Source organism: Cinclus cinclus, chromosome 22, assembly GCF_963662255.1.
Source record: "Cinclus cinclus chromosome 22, bCinCin1.1, whole genome shotgun sequence".
In the NCBI taxonomy this organism is placed as follows: Eukaryota; Metazoa; Chordata; class Aves; order Passeriformes; family Cinclidae; genus Cinclus; species Cinclus cinclus.
Window position 1 is genome coordinate 129,860 of NC_085067.1, and position 23,559 is coordinate 153,418.

At 38.9% G+C, this 23,559-nt stretch overlaps 1 protein-coding gene across 1 annotated transcript in view; it reads right to left on the reverse strand.

The window, feature by feature from the left end:
• Positions 1-266: 266 nt before the first annotated feature.
• The window catches only part of PITPNM3 (PITPNM family member 3), a 40,581-nt gene continuing 17,288 nt past the window's right edge, over positions 267-23,559 (reverse strand). The window contains exons 4-20 of the mRNA XM_062506891.1: positions 23,208-23,255; positions 21,369-21,445; positions 19,173-19,408; positions 18,280-18,469; positions 15,519-15,638; positions 12,806-12,987; positions 11,349-11,518; positions 9,644-9,814; positions 8,391-8,585; positions 7,485-7,633; positions 5,775-5,891; positions 5,009-5,125; positions 3,673-3,821; positions 2,502-2,651; positions 1,489-1,672; positions 962-1,090; positions 267-575 (exon numbers count right to left, since the gene is read on the reverse strand). Of these exons, the coding sequence (XP_062362875.1) occupies positions 267-575; positions 962-1,090; positions 1,489-1,672; positions 2,502-2,651; positions 3,673-3,821; positions 5,009-5,125; positions 5,775-5,891; positions 7,485-7,633; positions 8,391-8,585; positions 9,644-9,814; positions 11,349-11,518; positions 12,806-12,987; positions 15,519-15,638; positions 18,280-18,469; positions 19,173-19,408; positions 21,369-21,445; positions 23,208-23,255 (2,693 nt within the window). The remainder of the gene's footprint in view (positions 576-961; positions 1,091-1,488; positions 1,673-2,501; positions 2,652-3,672; positions 3,822-5,008; positions 5,126-5,774; positions 5,892-7,484; positions 7,634-8,390; positions 8,586-9,643; positions 9,815-11,348; positions 11,519-12,805; positions 12,988-15,518; positions 15,639-18,279; positions 18,470-19,172; positions 19,409-21,368; positions 21,446-23,207; positions 23,256-23,559) is intronic.

Sequence of the window (23,559 nt, forward strand, 5' to 3'; positions counted from 1 at the left end):
TTATATCTGTTCCAAAAAATAATCTGTTGCTATGATGATAAGCTTGTGATAGTTTTTAGATTGTTTTAATCTTCCCCAATAAATATGGTAAGAGGAAGAGACTGGAAGTGCCCCACTTTGTATAAGGTGGGAGATTTCACAACAGGGAAGACTCCAATGTACAAATTCCTGCCTACTTCTCTTAGGTTGGAGCTGCCTAAATACTATCTTTGAGGCATGCCTACAAGCTTAATGGGGTGCACCCAAGATCTACATTCCCAATCCTCCTAGGGAATAGATTCAAATTTGTGAACTCCACCTCGAACCCAAGCAATAGAAGGCAGATGCCTGTCATGATCTTTGTCTGACTCAGGCTGGCTCTGAGCACGCTCTGGCTTGGGGTTGGAAGAAGGAGGGTCGGGCTGCTGTACAGACATAGTCCGGCGCAGGTGGTTTCTCTTGCGCAGAAACTCAGGTTGTGAGTGGAGGCCAAAGCTGCCTTTTCGCAAGATCATCCGAGAATTGTTCTTTTTGGGTCGTGAATGCAGACTGAACTCCAGTGACGCCAAGTGGGCTGCGTAACCTTCACTGAGGAACTGAAACAGGATGAAAAGAAAGGGAGTGACAAATTACTGCTGCCTTGACCCATGAGCGCTATGAGGAATTAAGTCTTGATCACTGGCATCCTAGTTAGACATCTACAGAGTGCCAAGACTCCTCTCCCCTCACTTTTTTTTTCAAGTGAACCATTCCATTTTGTCATTCAGAAATATGCAAAGCATGCACTTGTAGATACAACCTGCAACCTCTTGATTCTCTTTATTTTTCACCCTTCCAGAAAATGCCTAATTTGTAACCCAAACATCCTTTGCTTGAAATACTGTTGCAGCTTTGTGTATGTGTGAGTTTGCACATGCATTCACTTGCATGCATTCCCTTGTCTTCCCCAGGACTTCCTGATTGAATAGCAAGAGTTACTTACTTGGCATTGTGCCTGGTATTTCTTTGTGGATCGTCCAACTATGTAGATCTGGGATGGCGACAGAGCCAAAACACTGTACACAGAAATATCCTTCATGGAACCATATGCGGCGCAGATTTTGATGTGGCACTGAAACAAACATTACTTCCAAAATGAATGCACTATTGAACACCATGCAACTACAAGGCTGGCGCTTGATTTGCAATAAAGCAGCATGTGAGTTCACTGTTAGCAATTTCAATCTGTAAACCACAGAAAGCTAAATCAATCTGCCTGCATGTGAGCAAGAACTACAGCTATGCACACAGGAAAGAACAAGCAGTTAATTTACTTATTTGTCAGGACTGGAGGTCCCTTTGGATATTTTATCAGCTTTTCTTGCTCCTTAAAAAGTGAGAAAAGAAATGAGGAACGACAAAAAGACTTTGGGATGTTCAGTAAGACTTATTACTCAGAAAGAAGGGAGATCTCTACTGAATGACATTCTCTGAAAAGAGGTTTTAAGGCTATAAATAGGTTTCTAGTACCTCTTGCATGAGATTCCGGAGAAAAATGGTCTTTTGTCGCAGTGGGTCATGAACAAGTCCATCTGAGAAGAAGATCATCCCTTGTGGGAAATTGTGCTGGGACAACCATGAAACCACACGCTGTTTTTGCATATCTGGACGGCCAGTGATATAGATAATCAGATATCCCAGGTCCTGCCAATGCCTGTCAGAAGAAGCAGTTAAATTACATAAGAGCAGAAAGAGAAACAACACTCACAGGTCAGGTCAACATCTTTTCTTCTAACTCCAGTTAGAAGTGAGATGCTGTCCTTTAACGAATAGAAAGGAGCCTAAGACTCTGCTCCAACCAAGAAACTAAGTAATAATCTCTACACCCTGTGGGAGATGGAGGAAAGCAAGAGAGCATTGTTATACAAAATATAATCTAAAATATGAGAGCTATTTAAAAATATAGTTAGAATAAACTTCGCAACACATCAGGTACTGCTACTTTGGAAATCTTTAATGAGATTTCCTGCCATTTCAGCTGTAAGGAATGGAAACCCTTGAAAGGTGACATTTCTATATTCCCATCCAAGTTCCAAAATGAAAACTGCCTTTTTCTATCCAGTGCAACATGAACAGACCTGCAAGAATGGATTTAAAAGGCCTTCTAATTTTTCCTCCAGAAAACATTCTTGCCTTCCTGGCACCCGGTATTTTTGAAGTACAAGTCTGTCCTTATTTGAAATTAGTGAAACACAAAATACATGGAATAATTGTTAATTCACTGCACAAGCTTCAATATCATATTCCCAAGAAACAACGTTTTGTCTTTAGGCAACTTAAACCACAAATTTCAAAGTAATCCACAGCATTCTGATACTACTCTGAAATTCAGGCAGATACGCTGTGCAAGGAAATATAGAAATGTATCTACAGAGAATCTTGGCCCTTAAAAAACTGCCATCTGTTTAGTATAACAACCCTTTCCTTTCCTACTGTGTTCAAGCAGAAAGTCAAGAGATTTAAAGTGTTCAAACCTCATTTACCTGACAACATCAACAGCCCCTGCTCGGACTTTGGGGTCACTTCCCATAATTGAAACACTTGCTGCAAAGGAACCATCAATGCTGAACACAACACATTCCATTCCTCGGGGCAGTACAGTGAGGTAACTTGCAGCACTGCTCTGGTCCCCTCTGGAGAGTCAAAGCAATACATTAATTTAAAAAGCAAAATGACAATGTATTTTCTGCATGTTCTAGTTAGGATTTGAAATTAGATCTGTCTGGACCTACAGCTCTAAAAATTTTTGTCGAATATGGTTTCTGATTTCAGTCTTACGTGGGATAATTGAAACTTACACTTTTAGGAAATAGTTTTCCAAAGAGAAATTTGGAAGCTGATCTTAATAAAAAATCACATACGTACAAATAACTAAAAGAAATAGAAAAAAACCCTGCAAAACCACTTGAAATACTCAAACTACTACTCAAAGTTTCTCCATAAGCTTAACAGCTGGTAATATGAGCATTAGCCACCCTCTATCCTTGTGAATTACAGTGGGAATGCTAGTTGAGAAAAGTAAAAAACAAAACCAAAAGAAACAAACAAATCAAACAAATAAAAACAAACAACCAAAAAACAATACAGTCATACATTACTCTTCTCATGGAAAGACATGTGAAAAACACTTCCTTATGATGTATTTTCCACAAGAGAATTGGATGTTAAAAAATGGATAAATGACAAGAAAATCCAAAGCTCTTCCCATCCCCCATCTCTTGTTTCCTAAAACCTGTAATCTAAAGACCATGTGTATGTCTGGTATGAAGATTCTAACAAGATGTGCTCACAGCCTAATGAACAAAGACAGGACAATTTATTTTGTTCCTCTTTAAACTTACTCCTGCACTCTAAAGCTTCATTTCTGAATATAATTTTATTTGTGTATCAGTTACTCTATTTTTCTTGAATTGATTGCCTTTTTTATTAAACTAAGTAAAACATTTTCTCATCCTTGAGTAGCACTATATAGGATTGTAAGCTGATTTTAGACTTTGTTAACTGTTGGATAACAACATATTCTATTTCAGCAAAATTCACCTCATTGATTTAATCTCCCAAGTAGGGATTCAAATGAAGTTTTTATACAGTTTTGACATTCCTTCCTGATCACAACAGCCCATCACAGCTTTAGTTTCAGCTTGGAGTTATTACCTGACCACCATTTTGATGGGATACACACCAACTCTCAATCTCTTCTGTTCAGGTATATTGTAGGATATTCGTCCACTGCTGTTGGATATCTCTGTGTCAAAATACACCCACCTACCCGAAGATGGCTCAGTCATTATGAAGATATCCACCTGCAAAACCAACAGAACAGTAATCTAGTGTGAGAGTCAACAAAACAGCCCCTATTTACAAGGCCTGCCAAGCCTAGACAATATTAGTCTCTCCAACCACGGCTGGTAGTACACAAGGAAGTTTGAAGGAACTTTGTGACTCAGTAAGAACTTCAAAGAGAGTCCTCTCAATAAGTAAATGCTTCCTAACATTCAATACAAAAGCTTATTGCCTCCATAATTTATTGTCTTCATAATTTAGAGCCTTGATCTTAGCACTGCACATGTCAAACACAGACATACAGGTCAGAAATTTAGGAGGAACCCTAAACTAGGACAAAGACGATTTTATCTTGCATAGCTGTATTACCTTTTCAGACACTAAACCTACAAAATTTCATCTGGTTATTTAGACAAAAATCTTTCTCAAATCATAACCTTGAATATTATCAAAACACTTCAAATTTTCAAAATATTTCACCAATATGGTTTTCTTCAACTGAAATATTTAATCAAAATTAACATAAAGTATATTAAATATTTTGCTGGACCTGAAACAGGCCAAGTAAAGCCTCCAAAAACTTCAGTTTTGCCCTCAGCTCAGCAGCATTACCCTCTTAATTTGCACAGAAACTCTTACAATGTGAAAATTAAAAAATACGTTCACTTGATGTTTGGTTTTATTACCTGTAAGCCTGGCTTCTGCAGGCAGCTTTAGGATTTCAATTGTGGCGCATTACTACTAATTTCTAAAACTAATCTTTACTTGCCTGTGTGTAAGATACAGCAGCCACCTAGCCTCTAGAATGCCTACTCTTTTATCTAGTTGTTCTATCTGGATAGGATGATACATGATTTTCTCTTAGTGCTTTGTCAACTACTATAAATTTTCCTTCTTTATAGATTTTCCTTCTTCCTCAGAAAGTTGTCTCCAGTACGTGCTACACCTGGATGGCAGGTTCAGAAACCACTGTGCAGCACACTCATCACTAACCAAAGGAGATAGCCACAATCAGGTAAGACAGATGAGAGCTCAGAAAAAGGTCAGCTCTTAGGAAAGCCCATTTTACAGTATCTTTTTGCTGAAGTAGTAGGGGGCTAGTGACATATTTCCCCTCACTGTAAGGCTTTCTCTGACACTGTACATGTGTCTTACATTCAACAACTGTTTCTAATAAAACTAAGGAAATGGATTACTCAGACTTCACCTTTTCACCTGTTAAAGCCACCATGTCCAGAGGTCCATACATAAAGCGCCCAACCAGTACCTGAGGACCATCTTCTGCTGCAATGACATCGTTAGCTCGGTGATTAGCAGTCACATTCTGAAATAAGAGCAGAACATGGGAACAGTGCTGTTTGTTTTTGTCACAAGGCTGCTGTCTCTATTTTGTTATGAACAGTGACACAGAAACATAGTCCTGGACAGTACATCTGAGGTACATCAAGTGCACTGCAAATCCATTTCAGATGGAGCCTGATTTCCAATAATGGTGGGTTCCTGAATAGACTTTCTAGAGAGAGTGCTCAAGACTAAACCAAGTAAGAGAAATAAGGGAAAGCCAATTCTTTTTCACTTGAAGTGGTTTCACACAGCCACATTGTTATGTGCAGGGCACATCCATTTTAACTGACATTACTAACTGACTTAGTACCTGAAGAAAGGAGGAAATATTTTTGCTTGGCCTGTGAATTGTCTAGCATAAAAGAACCTTTGCATAATGGAAACTTAGGGCTTGTCTGTTATTTAAAGAAACAAATATACTTTCTTCCAACATGAAGTGATAAATGAAGATGAAATTTCTCATACTCTCTAACCATTAATCTGACTGCCTCCAGATTAAGTTAGCAGTTTTCAGCTCTTCAGTGATATTCAGTTACTCAATTCTCACTCACAGAGATAAAACTCCATTTAACTCCATTCTGCCAAACCCACGTTCCACAGCTGCCATATGTATTCAGAGTTAAGCTCACCCTCAATTTGACATGTGTCCTTTTGCGTAGCCATTTTTCTCGTGGATTGGATAGACTTAGTGTTTCTGGATCCAGGTTGTCATTTTCCTTGAAATTTACATTTTCATACCTCATCACCTGAAATATTAATATTTTAATAAAGTGTCTGGCCTGGAACTTGGCAAAGAAAGAGAAATTACACTGGTGCTCCAGCTGAGCAACACTGCAGAGCCAAAAGCACAATGGAAGTAGAGATAGCTAAAGTGATATGTTCACACTAACTGCACAGACAAACAAACAAAATGCTTTCACTCTGTTGGCCAACACTTAATCTCAAATACAGCTTTTTCATTTTTCACAGAACCTGCACATTCCTCCAGAGAAAATGGTGAAAAGACTATCATAGTACCAAGTGACAGTCACATTGTCTTGACTATGGTCTGCAAAATCAGTAAAGCAGCTTAAAACCACAGAAGCATTTTTTATGTCCTTTATGAAGCTGACATCAGACCCCTGTCTTCATCTGTATTGATTTTCTACATATCTGCTCAGAGAGAATGTTTCTTCTCCCTTCCAGGTATTGCTACCATAGTAGGTGATAGGCAGGGACCCACAAGGACCCACTGAAGTCCAACTTGTGAACATGCAGAACCCTTTTATGTCATACACATTCTTACAACCTAAATATCATACACACACTTACCCAGAAACTTGAACGTCCAACTCAGATTTCAGGACACAAACCACAGAGTTCAGAATCTGGGTGTGGGTTATGCCACATTTCAATTGAAACAAATAGCCCTGTTTCACTGAAATCTGTGGGTTGTACCTGCAATCACAAATAGCTTTTTTGAATGAGAAACAGATTAGCAAATTTTTCAAGTTTAACAACTGGTTTTCTGTGCTCAAGTTTTACACTCTGGGTGCCCTTGCTAGAAGACTGGTCTAGAACCATTTTAAAAGATGTCTTACATGAAGTCCGTTGAGTAAAATCAGAGTAAAATGCTGCAGTCAGAGTCAGCAAAGCAGCTGGCTTTCAACAAATCACAGTAATGTTGAGAAGTAAGTACGTTTTTTAACAAATTGGCATAACTTCTATTCACTAGAGGTAATGTTCAGGCAATATATGCTCCCACAGGGCATTCAGGAGCCATTAGTCTTAATCTTAACCCCCAACAAGGGCAGAAGGTCCAGACTGTACTGGAACTAACCAACTATTTATGTAGTGCTGTAAGCTCACATACTGCTTTTACAGTGTTCTAAGTGCTTGAGAAGCTTATTAAATTCTAAAAGCTATAATGCACACACAAGGCTAGGAAAGTCTCCTGTAAAGGACTGGAAGCAGTACTTTCAAACTGGTATACTATCAGATGTATGCTAGTAATTTGATACTTAATAGGGAGATACATAATTATGTAAGGCTGGAGATAGCCTATTCCTTCAAAAACAGGACAAAATTAATATAAAATACAGGGTTACACTGATCTGTGGCATGGGAGAGGTGAGGTGTGCATAAAGGTGCAATATTACTGGTCACAAAGTCAGTAGTGCTAATGGTGGGCTCACTGTCCCCCCTTTACCTCTCCAACAAATCCAGATGTGTCATTCCTACATGTACTAGTATGTGATGCATACACAGTTAGCCATCTAATTGATCTAAACCCTTGGAAAACACAATTAACAATCACAAAGTTCTCTGTTGCAGAGACACAAAAAAGGAAGATCAATTACCTGTCTTAAGATGAAGGCCACAACATCTGTTGATTCCCAGTAGCTGGCATGAAAGAGGTGTGGCAGGGCCACTGTTGGAAAGGCTGTCAGCACATCTGGACAATACAAGGCATAATCTATTCGTTTTGTTCCCCACCACTTTGCAGTAACTAAAAAAAATGAAACAAACAAAATAGCATAAATTTCTGTATCAATATTTTTTTTGCTGTCTTCATTTTTAAGCTAGATAATGGAATTAAGTCTTCTGCTTTCTTCATCTTGACATTTTGAGTCTATTAAAGGTATCTATTAATCATGAAAGTACTGTTTTTACTGACTGCATCATCACTTAACTGCTTGCCATCTAAGGAGTTCTTTGGGGTCCAAGTTTTGGGAAGCAGAAATCACCTCAGTATGACCCCACCGCTTTCTGGTCCACAGAAAATGTAAGGTCAAAGATTAGTACTTTTATCATCATGTTTTAGGGTAAGAATTGCAAATGCCTCCCAAACAGTGAAGCAAATATTGAGACAGATAGATAGACAGACAGACACAGACATGACTATGGTCTATAGCAGGACAATATAATGATTTATAGCACTTTAACTATCTTAATAATCTTGTCTACCTATACTACTTCATGTCTGGAAAATGATCATGAACTCATTACTATGAAACTCTTGTGGCTATTTATGAGGGGGATCTTAATATAAAACCGTGTCTCCTTTTCTATTACTTTACCTATCTAATTACAAACAGAAAAGATAGATAACTTGTGTGATGTAAAATTGCAGAAATGGACTATTTCATTCTTCCCAAATTCCAAGCAGATATCTTTTCTTTTCATAATCAACTTTTTCACAGAAACAGTGTGAAGGGAAAGGCTGTTGCCATATCCAACAGCACATGGCACCAGGCTTCACTCACTGTTGGTGAGGCATGCTGATGGCAAGCTTTCAGTTGACCCAGAGTTTTCACTGTTTGTGCTGCCCAAGCTCAACTTCCTTGTTTTCCCTTGTGGTTGATCAGATGTACTTGGAGATTCAGGACTCTCCTGAGTGAAAGGTATGTTCAAAGAGCTATTCTCAAGGAACAGACCACTGTGATTGTGGAGAGCATCACCTGCAGATGACAAAAATGAAAATAACATTAATAAAAAAGGGATGCACACCATGGTTTTGAAACTAGTGTTTGTGTGTATATCTTATTTCTTTACTTATTCGTTTATTTTTAAATACAGGGCTAATGAATATTTTCCTGAACAATATCACATTCAATGCCCATAGATGAAACTTCCCCCTCCAGAGGGAGAATAGCCTGTCACAGCATGACTATGTGGAGAAAGCACACACCCTACTGCCAGGAACGTGCAAGAGCAATTGGGTGCTTTTGGCCAGGATCTTCCCAACTGGGTAGTGATGATAACATGCTATTTCACTTCCAACTCAATCCTACTCATTTTAAAGTAATTTTCTGAGAAGAATGCACAGCCCTGGGAGTCTGTGATACTTCTCCGGCCCTCTTTCTGACATTAGCAAAATGTCCTTCTTTGCATAATGTGACAAGTCAAAGATACTTCATGCCTGTATGATTTTACCTTATTTTCTATAAAATAAAAAAGCACAATTCCTTCTACTAGCACCTTGCTCACCCACCCCTTCATCTTTCTTCCCCAGAAATCAATCTACTTCTGGGTTTTTCTTCCTGGATTGAAATCCTTATTACCAACATAACTGTTGTTTAGTAGCCCACCCAGGAGAAGCTGCTCAAGCAAGACTGCTCTGTGGTCTGATTAGTCCTAGTAGATCTCTACAACAAACCAACCACAAAAAGCAACATGTGAAGATCTAGGCAAATGTCAACTATTAGTAAAAATAATTGTTTAAAATGATAGTCAAAGACACGGAATTTTCCAAGTGACATTTCAACCAGAACAGTGGTATCACCTTCCAGCTCCTCTTTAACACAACTAGTAACACAAACCTCATGCATAAGAATTATTTTTTCTTACTTTTTCTTCCTGGGTTCCACACTTGCTAAGTATATCTGTGCTACTCAGTCCCAGATGACTTGTTTTTAGCATGCTAGCACATTGCTATTTCAAATTCTCTTGAGCTGTGTAAGGAGAGAACACTTAAGAGAACAACTGGCAATGAGAGCTATGAAAACAGGCACTGTACCTAACTGGTGAGATTTTCCATCCCCTAGTGGGTATCTCTGGTATCGTGGGACACTGAATGGAGGAAGAAGATGGAATCTCTTTTCCAGTAATGGTTCAAGTCTGCAGGCAGAGGGGTCAGCAGAGTGAAAGAAGCTGTACACTTGGCTGCAGGCTGGTCGGACCTGGCATACTTGGATATGAATGAGACAGAGAGGGAGGTCAGTATTGCTGCTTTACAGTTTCCATGGAGTCTGTACAGAAACATAGTTAATATGGTTTTCTCCAGATTAGTGCAAACCTGGCCAAAAGAAATTTAACTGAATTGTTTCCCATTTCATATGTAAAGAACACTTCACTGCATAGGACTTTACAGAGACATTACAATCTGAGATGCGGGCACATAGGAAATGTGAAGAGCAGCAGAAGATAAACAGATGGAAGCAAGGAAGGAAAAAGAAGTTAAAAATCTTGTAAATATATTATGGATCACTATAGCTGTGGTGCTCAGCACTTCAAATATTTACCAGCAAAATGGTCCGATGGGCTTGTGACATCCAGAGGACTTAAACCTAGGGGACAGCAGAACCTTCCTTTATATTATAAAAACTGATACTAGCAAAATCAATCAATCAATCAATCAATCAATCTGAATTTTACTTGCCACATTTTCAGATAGCTTTCTATCTTTAACTACAGTAAATAGGGCACCTGGCTCTTCTCAACTTATTTTCAACCTTTTGCATGATAGGTTTCAATTTGTCTGTTTTTTTCTCAACTGTGTCACAATTATCAATTTAAAATGGGATTCTTTTATCATATGCACCTCTAAAGACTAATAATGCTTCAAGTAGACACTGCTCACCTCAGAATGTGTTTGAAATGCCCATCAGTTGAGCTGCTCTCAAAGCATATTCTCCTTTGCAGGACACCAGAGGAAGGATGGAAGTGAGTGCTAATTTGAAGAAAATAGTTTAAAATACTAGTAATTAACATGAAATTTTCCTGTCAAAGTGTCTGGAGGGTAGCAGAGCAGAGACTGGGGAAAGGACTACTAGCTAGGAAAAAAAACAAAAACCCTTGGAGTTCTGAATTGTTGTCTCTTCTCATTATTGCAACAGATTTTCTCCCTCACCTGATAAACGAATGCATCATTTCCTATAAAGACGCTGCGCTATCCAAGGCTCATACCATGAAAAGAGGCAAAGCACGTGCTGAATAATGAAAAGTAAAGTAAGCTTTTAACTGAAAAACTTAAAAAATCCAGATGCTTTAGAAATAAAACTAAAAAATCCTCACTGTGTCTGATCACTGGGCTCTGTTACTAGAGAGGAAGAATGGCTTACAAGCAACACACCCGAGGGCCAAATCCACCCGTGAAGCCAGACACGAACAAGAGGTAATGCTGAACCAAGTAGAGATGTTATTTTGGGTGTTGTTTTCAAGGACTGACCCTTGGTGAAGTGGGAGCTTCATGATGTATGACATGGAATATATGATTAACAGCAGAACATGAGACACATATTTGGAAGTGAGCAGTGACATCCCTGGAACAATCCTCATCACCTCAGTACCTACCTGCATTAATGTTCCCATCTCTTAGAGGAAGAAAACTACTTCACTCCCTGACCTTAACTAGGCCCCTTTATTTACCTCCTTTCTGCATGAGCCTCTTTGTTTACAAAGGTCATTACGTACCCTGTACTTCAATGCCAAGGAGAGCTTACCATCCAGACCAGGCAGAACAGTGCTCCTCATGGCCAGCACCAAACCAAGTGGTGATCCAAAAAGGAAGAAATCAGACACCTCAAATTCAAATCGGCCCAGATTTACTTCTGAGAGGCTGGAATCCACAGGAGGAAGGTCTGCACTGTCTTTCAACACGCTTGAGTGGATGCTGAATAAAGAAAATACTGAATCAAAAATAATAAAGAGGACATTAAGAAAAAAAAGAACATTTCTGCAACAGGATGCTTAGAAAGCTCTGTCACTGGCATTTAGATCCAAGCTATATACCTTAACACTGTAAAATTATATTGTTGTATAGCAGCCATGATTTCCAATGAGGTTGTTCAGTAAATTTATTACCTTCAACACACAAGGGTTTCCTGGAATTATTCTACAAAACACTTGGTAAAGTTTTGTAAGGACCATGAATATTCAAGTTCACTGCTTTAAATATAACACAGTATTTCTCCTATAAAAGAACCTAAAAGTGACTGACCAAAAACATCTTCGTGTTTTCAGTTACAGAAAGAGAAAAATAACCATTCTGTCTCAGAGGGAAAACATTCTGCAACACATTGATAGCCAGAAAACACAATTGTTTCAAAATGAATACAGAACAGTCAACAAAAACAAAGCAAAGGACATTCTGTCAAAGCAAATATAGAATAGAATTACCTTAATCTGCTTCTAGGAAAAATACCAGACTTGAAATAAAGCACAGTACTAAGTCTGCACTACACCCAGCTCTAGCAGAACTGAAACTTCAACACACAGTAAGACTTCCTCCTCTGCGTCACTCACAATGAAATAAAGGAAATAGGATGATAGAGGAAACAAAAGCCCAAATAATTCAGGTTAAGTAAAAACCCAGATATCTTAGAACCAGCAGGAACAATGAGACAAAGGGAATATTTATGTTCCCATCCGGTGTATTTCAAAGGTTTCTTAGGATAAAGGAAAACTAAGTTAATTTCTCCCCTCAATCCCTTCATCATGTAAGCCAAATGTTTATGCAGGATGCCTTTTTGTTGCTGTTTTAAAGCTGATCTGAATAGCTTATAGACCAATGGGAGCATCTAAAGCAATTATCTCAGTAGAGAATAATAAATGTCCTGAAAGTGAAGTCAGAGGGATCATTAGAAAGAAATAGGTAACAGAAATTTACAATTATATAGTATTCATCCATCTTGTTTTGAGTGGGCTGTACTGAAGAAATAGAACTTTGTTCATTCATTTTTGCACGTTCAAAAACAACTGAATAAAGATTAAATAAAAAACTCTTCAGATATCAGTATGTTCATACAAGACCCACTAAATCCATAGTTTTCTTTGAGGGATAGACAAGAACTTGAAGAAAACCTCCAGAAACATACCACAATAACAATGCCTCTCTTGCTAACAGGCTCCTTTCAATGACAAGCCCATTTCTCCTACTCAGTGATGGACCACTGGTTACCTGGACAGGAATGCATGATGCTGGGTTATGGTATCACACTCGTAGGTGGATGAGTCACTCTGCTTCCGAGGCAGCAGTGGCCTTGGCTTCTCCTCCTCCACGATGCCCGAGATGTCACTATTGCTTTTGCTCAAGTGTTTGCTGTCACCCAGACTGGAGTCCTCTGCTAAGAGTGGATTATCCTTCAGAAAATGAACAGAGCAAAGGGAAGATTTAGACAGATAACAAAATACAAAAGAGCTTATATGAAATGCCTGCATTTATAGATATGACCTCACTTAATCCAACAAAGGGTGGAAGGGATTCAAAATTTCTCTTTGCACTAGAAGAGATGAACACTAAATTTCCCTTCAAGTTAACAGCCTAAAAGACAGAAGGAGTATCAGGAATTTAAGGGTGGAGAGGGCTGCAAGGGGTGGAAAGGAGGAGTAACACAAAAGCTTTATCCCTCATGACATCATAATTCTTAGACAACTATAAATATCATAAGGTAATCAGAAGGGGTCTTACCTGAGTGCATAAAATGCACATTACAACATTAATGATTATGCTCATAATTTTCCATGGATATGGGATCTGATTTTTTGAAAATGTTAGCTTCTGCAGGATGCAAGAAGAGACCAGTGGTACCATGTCCTTAGGACTATTTATTTATTTATTTACTGTTCATTATTTAATTATTTTTCATTTCTTCCAGTACTTCTGCAGCTTGCACCAGCATTCTCCCTGATGCTGCAGATGCTGCTTTTCAAAATCAATGCCACTGGACTGAACCTCACACCTCATTCATGCATGTGATGTGGGCATGAGGCATGCAAGATCTGTTTTTTTACAGCGAGCGTGCATAAATGCTGGGGAACGAGAGGCTGGAGAGCAGCCACACAGAGAGGCACCTTAGAGATCGTGGTCAATAGCAAGTTGAATGAACAGTGTGCCCTGGCAGCCAGGAGGACCTTGAGCTGCATCAGGAACAGCACTGCCAGCCAGTCTAGGAAAAGTAACTATCCTGCTGTGCTCTGGTGTGGCCTCACTTGGAGTTCTGTGTGCAGTTTTGAGCAACACAATAAAAGAAAGGTAAAAAAGCTATTAGAGGGTGTCTGAAGGAGCACTATAAAAATAGTGAAGGGTCTGGAGGGGAAGCCATACAAGGAGCAGTTGAGGTTTCATGGTCTTTCAGGCTGGAGAAAGGGGGACTGAGGGGAGATCTCATAGCAGTCTATAGCATCCTCATGAGAGAAAGTGGAGGGGTAGGCACAGGCAAATTCAATGAAAGAAAAATTTGTTTTAGAAAGACACGGGATTAGATTAGACAAGGTCTCTGGAAAGCTGGCTTGGCATTGTACAGAGAGCAGGATTCAAAGTTGTTCTCTTCCTTCTCACATATATCTGTCTCCCAGCATATTTTCTCTACCACCACTCTCTGCTCCTGTCTTCCTGGACATCCATTAAGCCACTGAGTGACACTGTTAAAGTGTCACTGGAACACTCTTTACGAGCCCTAACACATTGTCATGGTACTTTTAAGCAACTTGCAGGATGTGTAGAACTCCAACTAGACAAGATAGAGGAAAAGAGATGGCAAGGCTTACAGATGAGGTCTGGGGCATGGCAGATTAAAAGACATGCAGACATACCATGGAAAACATTGAATGTGTTTCTCTGAAGCTACAGAAAGAACAAGTTCATAGGGCACACAAGCTATGAGATGAACCTTCCAACGCAGTTCTACCTACAGTCCCCAAGAGCCACAAGGATCTCCTGGCTTCTGTGGCAAGTGAATAGTCTTATTCCCAAAAGCCATGTTATTAATGGCAATTCTCCTTCCTGGAAAAATTTAGAGGATGTCTCTTTGCTTGAGAGTACTCCCACCACAAGTAGCTCTGAATTGCACCAAGAAGGTTGGTACCACTGAGCCCATTTTTGAGGGGAGGTAACTAAAGAGATGAAACCATGTTGCCAGGGTCACAAAACCAAAGAACAGAGCACAGGCATCTCACACAGTGTCAGCTCCAATTGATCACACCTACTTGAGTTTGAAGTACATAAGATCAGTTGAACTTCAATTTTCTTTCTGAAGTGTGTTGCACACAATACTGAAGTTTGCATGCTAGCATTACATTAAAAACCTGTACTTTCACTACCATGAAATCTTTCCTGGATCACAGGTAGAATGCATCCTCTCTTCTGTGCAAATGCAGCACTTGTATAGACACTCAGTGGTCCATTCACAGATACACAGGTGACTTGCATTCCTTATGAAGAAAGAGGCACTTTGACTAATCACTAGAACTTACTCATAGTATGTCTTAATGCCAGACTACCCCCAGGTAGTAGTATAAGGAATTCCAGACACCAGGTGAAAAGAACAAAAGCAAGAATGAAAGAAAGAACAAAAAAACAAAAGAAAATATTTTGACAAAAATGGCAGAGACTTCTGAGCATGTTTGCATCTACAGTTAGGGATGCAATGGAGAACACTTGGTAACCCTGTTTTAAAGGCTAACAGATAAAGCCTTCACTACTGATTTCTGTATATCGTAAAATTGAAGCTAGCAGCTTAATTTTTAACAGCAAATTTTTGATACATAGGCAGAATCCCATTCTATAATGGCAATTTACCAAATCCTTAAATTTCCTCTGGCATATATGGAGCTCATTTCCTCCATGTAATGAATCTATAGGGTTTCAGCTGTGTGTATTTTTTTCTCTTCACCTGGATGCTGCTGATGCTTCCTCTCCTGCTAGTGTTCCGACTCTCGTAAGCTGTATTAGAATTATAGCAGATGGCATCAAAGCCCAAAATTCCTCCAATGCAGTCACCTATAAGACACACCTGAAAAAAGATATTTTTTGGAGATGTAGTAAGTTTTTAAAAGAGACAAAAAGCATCACAGTACTGCAGAGGATTTTCTGTCTTATTTCATCCCCTTGTTACTGTTTTTTACACTTTGGTTTATATTGCAGCTACTTTTTTCTACTTTCTTTTATCACCAGAAATATGCCCTATGTGAAGAATATCTATCCCAAGGGCTATTTTGATGAGTGACAGTTCTGCCAAATGGATTAGACTTCTTCCAGCCAGATTGCAGCCAGATTCCAGCTCAGTAAGTCCAGATCACTAGATGACCAGTGTCGTAAAGATTTCAAGTTACTTAACATCTCCTTCAGAGTCACACAGGGGAGAGAACCTTACAGATTGGCACTCCCCTGTCAGGACAAGGGAACAAAACTTTAAAATGAGGTATTCAGCAGACAGATTCACTCTTGCTTCACATTTGATATAAACACAGAAGGCACCTTCAAAGCATGTATCTGGCAATTCAAAATACACACGCTACTGAAACTGGGAATTCAGGAGGAATTTTATGGTACACTAGGATCTCCCTCACAAGCCAGTTCTACTGACCTCCTCCACATCCCACATGAGAATTCTTTCTCCCTGTTGCCCTGTCCACGTCTGAGCATGAGTAACAGCTTGATAACATGCTTCAGCAAGCCTCCCCATATGATGCACAAACTGAAGCAATTGTCTAATCTGTTGTTCCCAAATCTGATTATCATGACAGAAGATATTACAAACCTTAACTTACTTCTCAACTTAATTCAGCTTGACTACAACATTAAACTACAAGTTTTGGATACAGGATGTTGTGCCTGTTTTCTCTAAAATGAAAAATGTTAGAAAATGCAAGCTCTTCAAGATGCAAGTAGGGAAAAATCCCAAACTCCTTTCAGTGCATATTGATGCAGCATTCATCCTATATTGAGTGTATTCCTTGTACTCAACTAAAATTATAAAAAAAACCACTTTAAAAATTAAAATAAAACATCAAAATACACTGAGGTGATCTCTATCCTAAGGCATTTCTGTTTCTAAAGTTGTATACAATTCAACAGCATGCCAATTTACTCTGATTTTCAAATTCCTATGCTGCATAATGAAGTCCACAAAGAGCTGAAAATCTTAGGATACAGGTAACCTTAATAAAATTAACAACAATTTTTGGCAATATCTTCTTCAATTTACCACTGTGTTTCTAATCCTCGACATTACTGACATTAAGAGAAGTGAGTTAATTTGTTCCAGACACTACATAAAATCAAGATGGCAATCTCTGATCTGATGAACTTGTAATGTAAATTGACAGAATAGACAAAAATTGAAAGGAAAGATCCACACAGGGTGCATATCAGGATATATTATATATATTCAATCAGTACAGGACTTATTCAGAGGCAGAGCTGAAATTTCTATCTAAGGACGAAAGCAAAGCACTTCAGAGAGCACAGAGAAATCACTTCCATTATAACAGTGCTGGTAGTTGATGGTGAAAATTCTGTGGAACATACAGAGGTCAAGCAGACTCTTCCACAGGAGGGAGACTTTTATATAGCTTTGTCAAAGAAAAAAATCATAACACTAAAGTTCTATTGAGAAAATGTTTATATTATTTTTGTAACTGGTATGATTCTTCTTTACATAATTTCACCTTTCGTAATGTTCTGCTACTGCAGCTGGGCTGGTTTTATGCTTTAACCAAGAGCAGTTTACTACGTGTAGTAAAATTGGCTTCCAACCAAATTTTAGTCTAAAAATACTGATAGATCACAACACAATCTTATTACTGCCACGGGAAAAAAAGATGTAATAAGACACATGCTTCCCTTCAAAGTTTGCACTGTACTCTATATTAAAAGTATTTTCTTTCTTTTTCTGAATTGTGGAGGTCACTGTACTTAAAGGAAGTGCATGTTTCTGGCCATTGTAGATGGCCCCATTACAAAATAATATCAGTAACTCACACAGGGTATCAGTACCATATTTCTGTGTGAAGTAGGAGGTTTTGTAGACTAAAGATGGTGAAGCAGGAAAGTAACTGACAGTTATTGTCAGTTGAAAGAAACCCATAGGTGACTTCATTGGTGTGTGGGTCAGAAAAATCACATTATTTCCCCAGAGTTAGACAGGAAATCTGCAACACTGCTAGCAACTATTTATCTTCTAAGTTTTGCTACTGTCACTTGCTTTATTACTATACTGACAGAGGCAAAGAAGAAATAATAGCTCAGTATTGGATTTCTTCCTATCTTAAAGGTGTCCCAATTTCCCATCAGCTATGTCTGAAGAACTGATTAACAGAGATGATCATTAGTCTCAGGCTTGCTCACTATGTACCCTGCTTAGCATATCATAGCAAAATAAGAACTTAGGAGTCAGAATGCTTGTGGGAGAATGTATACAATCTTCCACTAGCTGAGCAAATCCATGTGAGAGTGTATAGGATTCCAGAAGTGCCTGTCTTATGCTGGACACTGAGAAGGCATTTTGTGTAGGTGATCCCATGCCAATATTCATTCATTGTATTTGTAATGTCCCACACTCACTACTCAAACCCCTCAATACAGTGGCTTAAAAAGAAACAGCCTTGCTCTGAAGAAATTTTACTGTGATGTAAAAAAAAAAATAGCCCTACCTGTCCATTAAAACCAGCCCCATCAGTAGATTTGAGAAACTCATTGTAAACTTGATTTGCTCTACTGATCACCATGGCAACTGCATCTTGGTACTGAGGAGACGAAACAGCCAGCAAAGGCAAAGCAGCCAGTGGGATGTGGTCTTCACTGCTGCTGAGACAGCTCTCATCATAGCTGTAGGGATTTAGGCTAGAAAAGGACAGGTTATCATCAGGAAAGCTGCAAGAGGCAGCACACAGCATTAAGAGAATGAGCAGTTACTAACAGAAATGGGTTGGGCTATTGCAGTTCACAATGAGCAAACACAGGAAGGATGATCTTCTCAGAGAATTCAACTCCTTTAGAAAACCAAGGCATTACTGCTCTGCTACCTCCTCAACTCTTCTGCAGGGCATTTTGCTCTACATGAGCTTCAAATGTAACCCTGGGCACTATACTGCAACAAACAAAAAGACTCCAAAAGTGACCTTCACTTAGGGAAGCCCAAGACAAAACACAGGGAAGTGTTTCTTTCCTTAGAAAAACAGAAATCAAGAAAATCTGATTCTCTCCTCCTGTCACCAGAGTTCAGCAGTTAATCCTGGTTTGCACTTGTTGAAGAAAATATTTATGTCATGGAAAGTAATGCTACTTGAAAACATTCTCTCATTCAATGAGTGAACTCCAAGATTGAAAAAGCAGCTGAGGAACAGCAGCTACTGAAGTGGATACATCCAATAAAAATATTTTTAAAAACAAATTCTTCCACTTAGAAGAGGATGAAAGATCACTGCAAGTCTTGCAGTCAGCAAACGAATGAGTCACAAAATTTCATTATGAAATATCCGGGTCACAGAAAATCATTCAAAACCACAATGCATAACCAAACACCAGGGAATGCAAATCAACTTACCTGGAAACAAGAGAGAAAGCTGCTGAACAGATTGCTGGGCAGGGAACAAGTCTCAATAAGATGTGGCCCAAAGAGGCAGGGAAATGGGCTCGGGTCACTTTCTCAAACACAGAGTTGAAGGTGTTGATGTCTGCCACCTTGCTGCTGTGGTCTCCACTTCCTGTGTCTAATATATTCCCCCCATGTAGGATCAAAATTAACACGTGAGTTTTGCAGTTCTGGTGTTGAACTCCTTCCTGTGATAAAAACACAAAATAAGAAAGGAGGAGGCATTTTTTATGGACTTTTTTAGTTTACTTGGTGTCAACATTAGCAGTGATTTTTTTTTCTTCTACCCCCACTGTGATAATTTTATGATATTTGCTTTCACTGGAGTGGGTGTGTGGGTGTGTGTGTGTGTGTATGTGCACATGTCCTGTGCTCCATTTAATTCAAGTACCTCTGAATCATATAAAGCCCACTATGCTCTGACACCAACCCTGTGCAGCACAGATGTAGGTTTCAGATCAACAAAGATTAAGACAGCTCTGTGTACATCAGAAGCTACTTTAAATACTCTGGGGCTGGAGAAAAATTCCAACCTCCACAGGCAGCATAAGCAATCATCTGTCTAGGTATCCTAGTGATTGCTTCATTTATTGACAAATCATCATAAGTCCAAAAAACACAAATTTCCCTGCCAGTGCAAACATTCAGCAAAAGCAGATAACACAGTTATCTCAGACTTTTGAGACTGGTAGCTTCTTATGAAAATGTAAGACACTTACTGAAGAAGTAAAAGTATGCATCACTGCTGATATCCATAAAACTCACAAATTTATGAATATCTGAGCAGGCACATAAACAGACAATAATCAGCATGTTTTGTAGAATAACCAAGACACTTCCTACTTGAAGCTGGAAAGGCATTTTGAATGTTTCACAGTTTCACCTTTTTTTCCCTCTTTGCCCCTTGGTACTCATGTGCACTCCAAGAACTCAGTAATTCATTAAAAGATTAGAATTTTTGTTGTTAAATCTTCATTTTGGATGACATTCCTGAAGATTTTTAGTTCCTGACCAAATATGAACACATTGCAAAAACAACAGTAATGTTTTCTGTCTAAGGATCATTAAATGCTAGTTTGGGTGATTTACTCAGAATCAGGCAATGTTCTGGACAGTTTATTCTTAAGTTCTGGAATGAAGGGAAATGGGTAACTTTAGCACTTGGTGCTAAAGTGACAGAGAAATGGCTGAAAATGAGAGAACTGTAGGTTGTTCCACTATCTCTGTGCAGCCCATGAATTTTAGTATCCAGTAGATGTATTCATTGTGAAGGCATTTTGCTGACCTGACTTGTAACTGCTTAAATACAGGTGAATTATACAAGCATTTTTCAGGTTCCACTTTTCCATGAACTGATTTACAATTTCCTTCTCCATAAGTTTTCATTCCAGTTTTCAGAAGAGAAATTTAAGTCCCTTTAAAAGCTAAATGCAGTTCCTTCCATGGACAATGTCTGCTTCTAAATAAGCACCACTGCTGAAGAGTTGGTGGAACCGAAAGAGTCAAAAAGGAAAAATTCAAATGGGTCAATACTGCTGAAGTCACAGGTACGAGAAGTCTCTCAGCTGGATTTAACTGGCATCTTTCACAGGAAGACTCACAGGGATTAAAATTGTCTCTCAGCAGTAACTCAGCCATGAATTAGACAAGGTGCTCAAGGACTAAATCGACTGGACATCTGAAGTCAATCAATGACTGTCATCATTTTAAGGGGGCTGTAGGAATGAGTTCTTCAAAAACAGTAAAGTAGACAGTTCCATTACCTGTCCTATGTGTGGGCAGAGGACCTTAATCAGTTTTCTGGAAGGACCAGGTGTTGAAATTCTTTCCTGCTTCTAAAAAAAGGTAATTCTGCTACTGTCAAATTCATGACTGCTGCTGAATCTGCCTCATAAAACCTGCATTTCCAGTCAAGTACTAGGCAGACATAACAATTTCTCTTCAGAAAACTGAGTCCTATTTCAACCTAAGTATGCAATGTCTAAAGATCTTGTGATGAATTTCAGTGACTGCATGTGCACCTACTAAACAAGGGAAAAACACACTAAGTTATCAGATTAGTTCACAATTACATAACACAATATTAGAGTATTTTTACATGTCTACTCCTTGAAAATCAGGACAGCTTGTTTAAAGAAACAATCTCACCTCATTGTCCTCATGTATTTCAATACTGCCTTGTGCAGGGAACCTTTGTTTTCTTAAAGAGGTTCTATATAATTCACCTGAAAGGAAAAGAGACTTATTAGTCACATAAATATTTCTCTGCTACATCTTTTACAGACATCTATGGAGGTAAGATATATTTCTAATTTCAAGACAGAAAGTTCTGTTCACAGGAAATCCTGTAGACAAACAGAACAATATATGTTCACCAGTGATTCAGAGAGACACTAACCAAGTTCTGTCTGCATCTCTAGCTTTGCCTGAAGTAACTCATTGCTGTGTCTCGTCATGTGGAGCACATCAGATCTCAAGCCAGGTGAAAGGAAAAAACGCTGAGTGATTCAACACCCCAAAGCAGGCATGAAACGCATTAGTTTGATACATGACCAAAAAAAATAACTTTGTACCCTGAATTTAGGAGAAGAGAATTTGTATGATCATTCCTAAACTTCTGAGATCATGAGGTAAATTTTGAACCCAAGAATCATGACAGGTCCTGGGTTTTTTTTCTTACACAGACCATTTCAAATGTCCCTAATATTTTGCCATGCTAATTGGGGAGAGACTAAGAGGAGAAAAAAAAAGGGAACTAGTGTTTTCTACAAAGTGTAAAGTGGTGATAGTCCCAAAAGAAAACTGCTATTTCCATCATCAGGCTTTCATGAGAAATGATGCTGTTTCTTGCCATCTGCTGCACTATTGCTAGCCCTTTAGAATGACAAATCCATCATAAGAAATATGTGCACATGAAGGCTGTGACATATGCTTTCTATTAACAAATGAGAAAGAATACTGTAAATATACTGCAGATGCAGTTTTGCAAACTGCAGTGTTTATAGGAAAATAATGGCATGTATCACTGAGCCCAATCCTACTCTGAAAATCACAGCATGAGATAGTTGCTGTCTTAAGTTCCACAGTTTCTTCACTGAATGAGTCTTACACATATACATGCTACCAGATCTCATAAATTACTACTACAGAAGTAGTAGTAGTCAGGAGAAGAAGAATCACACACAGGATTTAGGTGAGGATCTCAACTCAAAATGTTCCACAATTCCAGTTACCACACCAGGCCAGATGGGAAAAGCATGATTTCCAAAAGAGAAGAGGTTGGCACCCAATGCCAACATGTGCTTATGAAAACAGCTGCAGGAATAAAGAACTGTCATTTCATGTGAATTCCAGGAAGGTAAGGGACAATGTCCCCAGAGGGAAATGTGATGAAAGGAAATACCCTCGTTAACACCACACACTTCTGCAAGTCAATTCCTGCTCTTTAGCAAGAAATGCAAAAGCATAGAAAGATCACAAGCAGAGCCACAGGTAAATCCACTCTTGAAGCTGGGCACCAGCAGCAAAGGAACCCTAGCAAGACCCCAGGCTTGGCACTACTTTTCTTACAGCACTCAGAAACTTTAACAGCAACACTTGTTGCACCTCCCTAAGCAGAGATGGAAGAAGGAAGTCCAGAGCACAAAGGCTCTTACACTCCAAACTGAGCCATGTTGTACTGTCCTGTGAGAGCTATTGTGTACACCAGCAGCTTCACCTTCCAGTGAAGCTCTACCTCTACCACTCCAGCCAACACTATAAGGCACTAAGGCGTTAAATAATGTCACAGGCACTTTCCTGGTATATTATAATAATCCATGTTGAAAATCATTAAATTTAAAAGAAAATTTAAAAGAATCATGATCCCTCCACATGCATTTCTCTCCTCAGTGTAACATACCACAAGGGCTGTGCTAGTTAACAAGTGCTATTACTATCTCTAGTTATTGAATAGCTTTGGTACAAATTAAAATGAGAACAACTCACTTTGTTTTTCCTGTAGAAAGCCAGATGAGCAAAATGCAGACTCTTCACCTGCAAAAGAAACCACAATGTAAACTAAAATTGCTTTACATGAACATGAAGTTCTTTACTTTTTCTCCTATGTTGCTGTAAATATTTTGCAAGTGACTACTACTACACTGGTTTCCAAAACCCCCACTGGCTTCCATGGGAATAGATCAGCACATTACACACTTTACAGCTGCTGGAATCTATTAATCAAAATGGTTATGGTGGAAGCTATATTTTACTCTTCATTTCAAGAAAGGTATCATAAGCAATGAAACTTAGAGGTAGGCAGGGAGGAATCTATTTGATAGAGGAATGTAGGCAATAA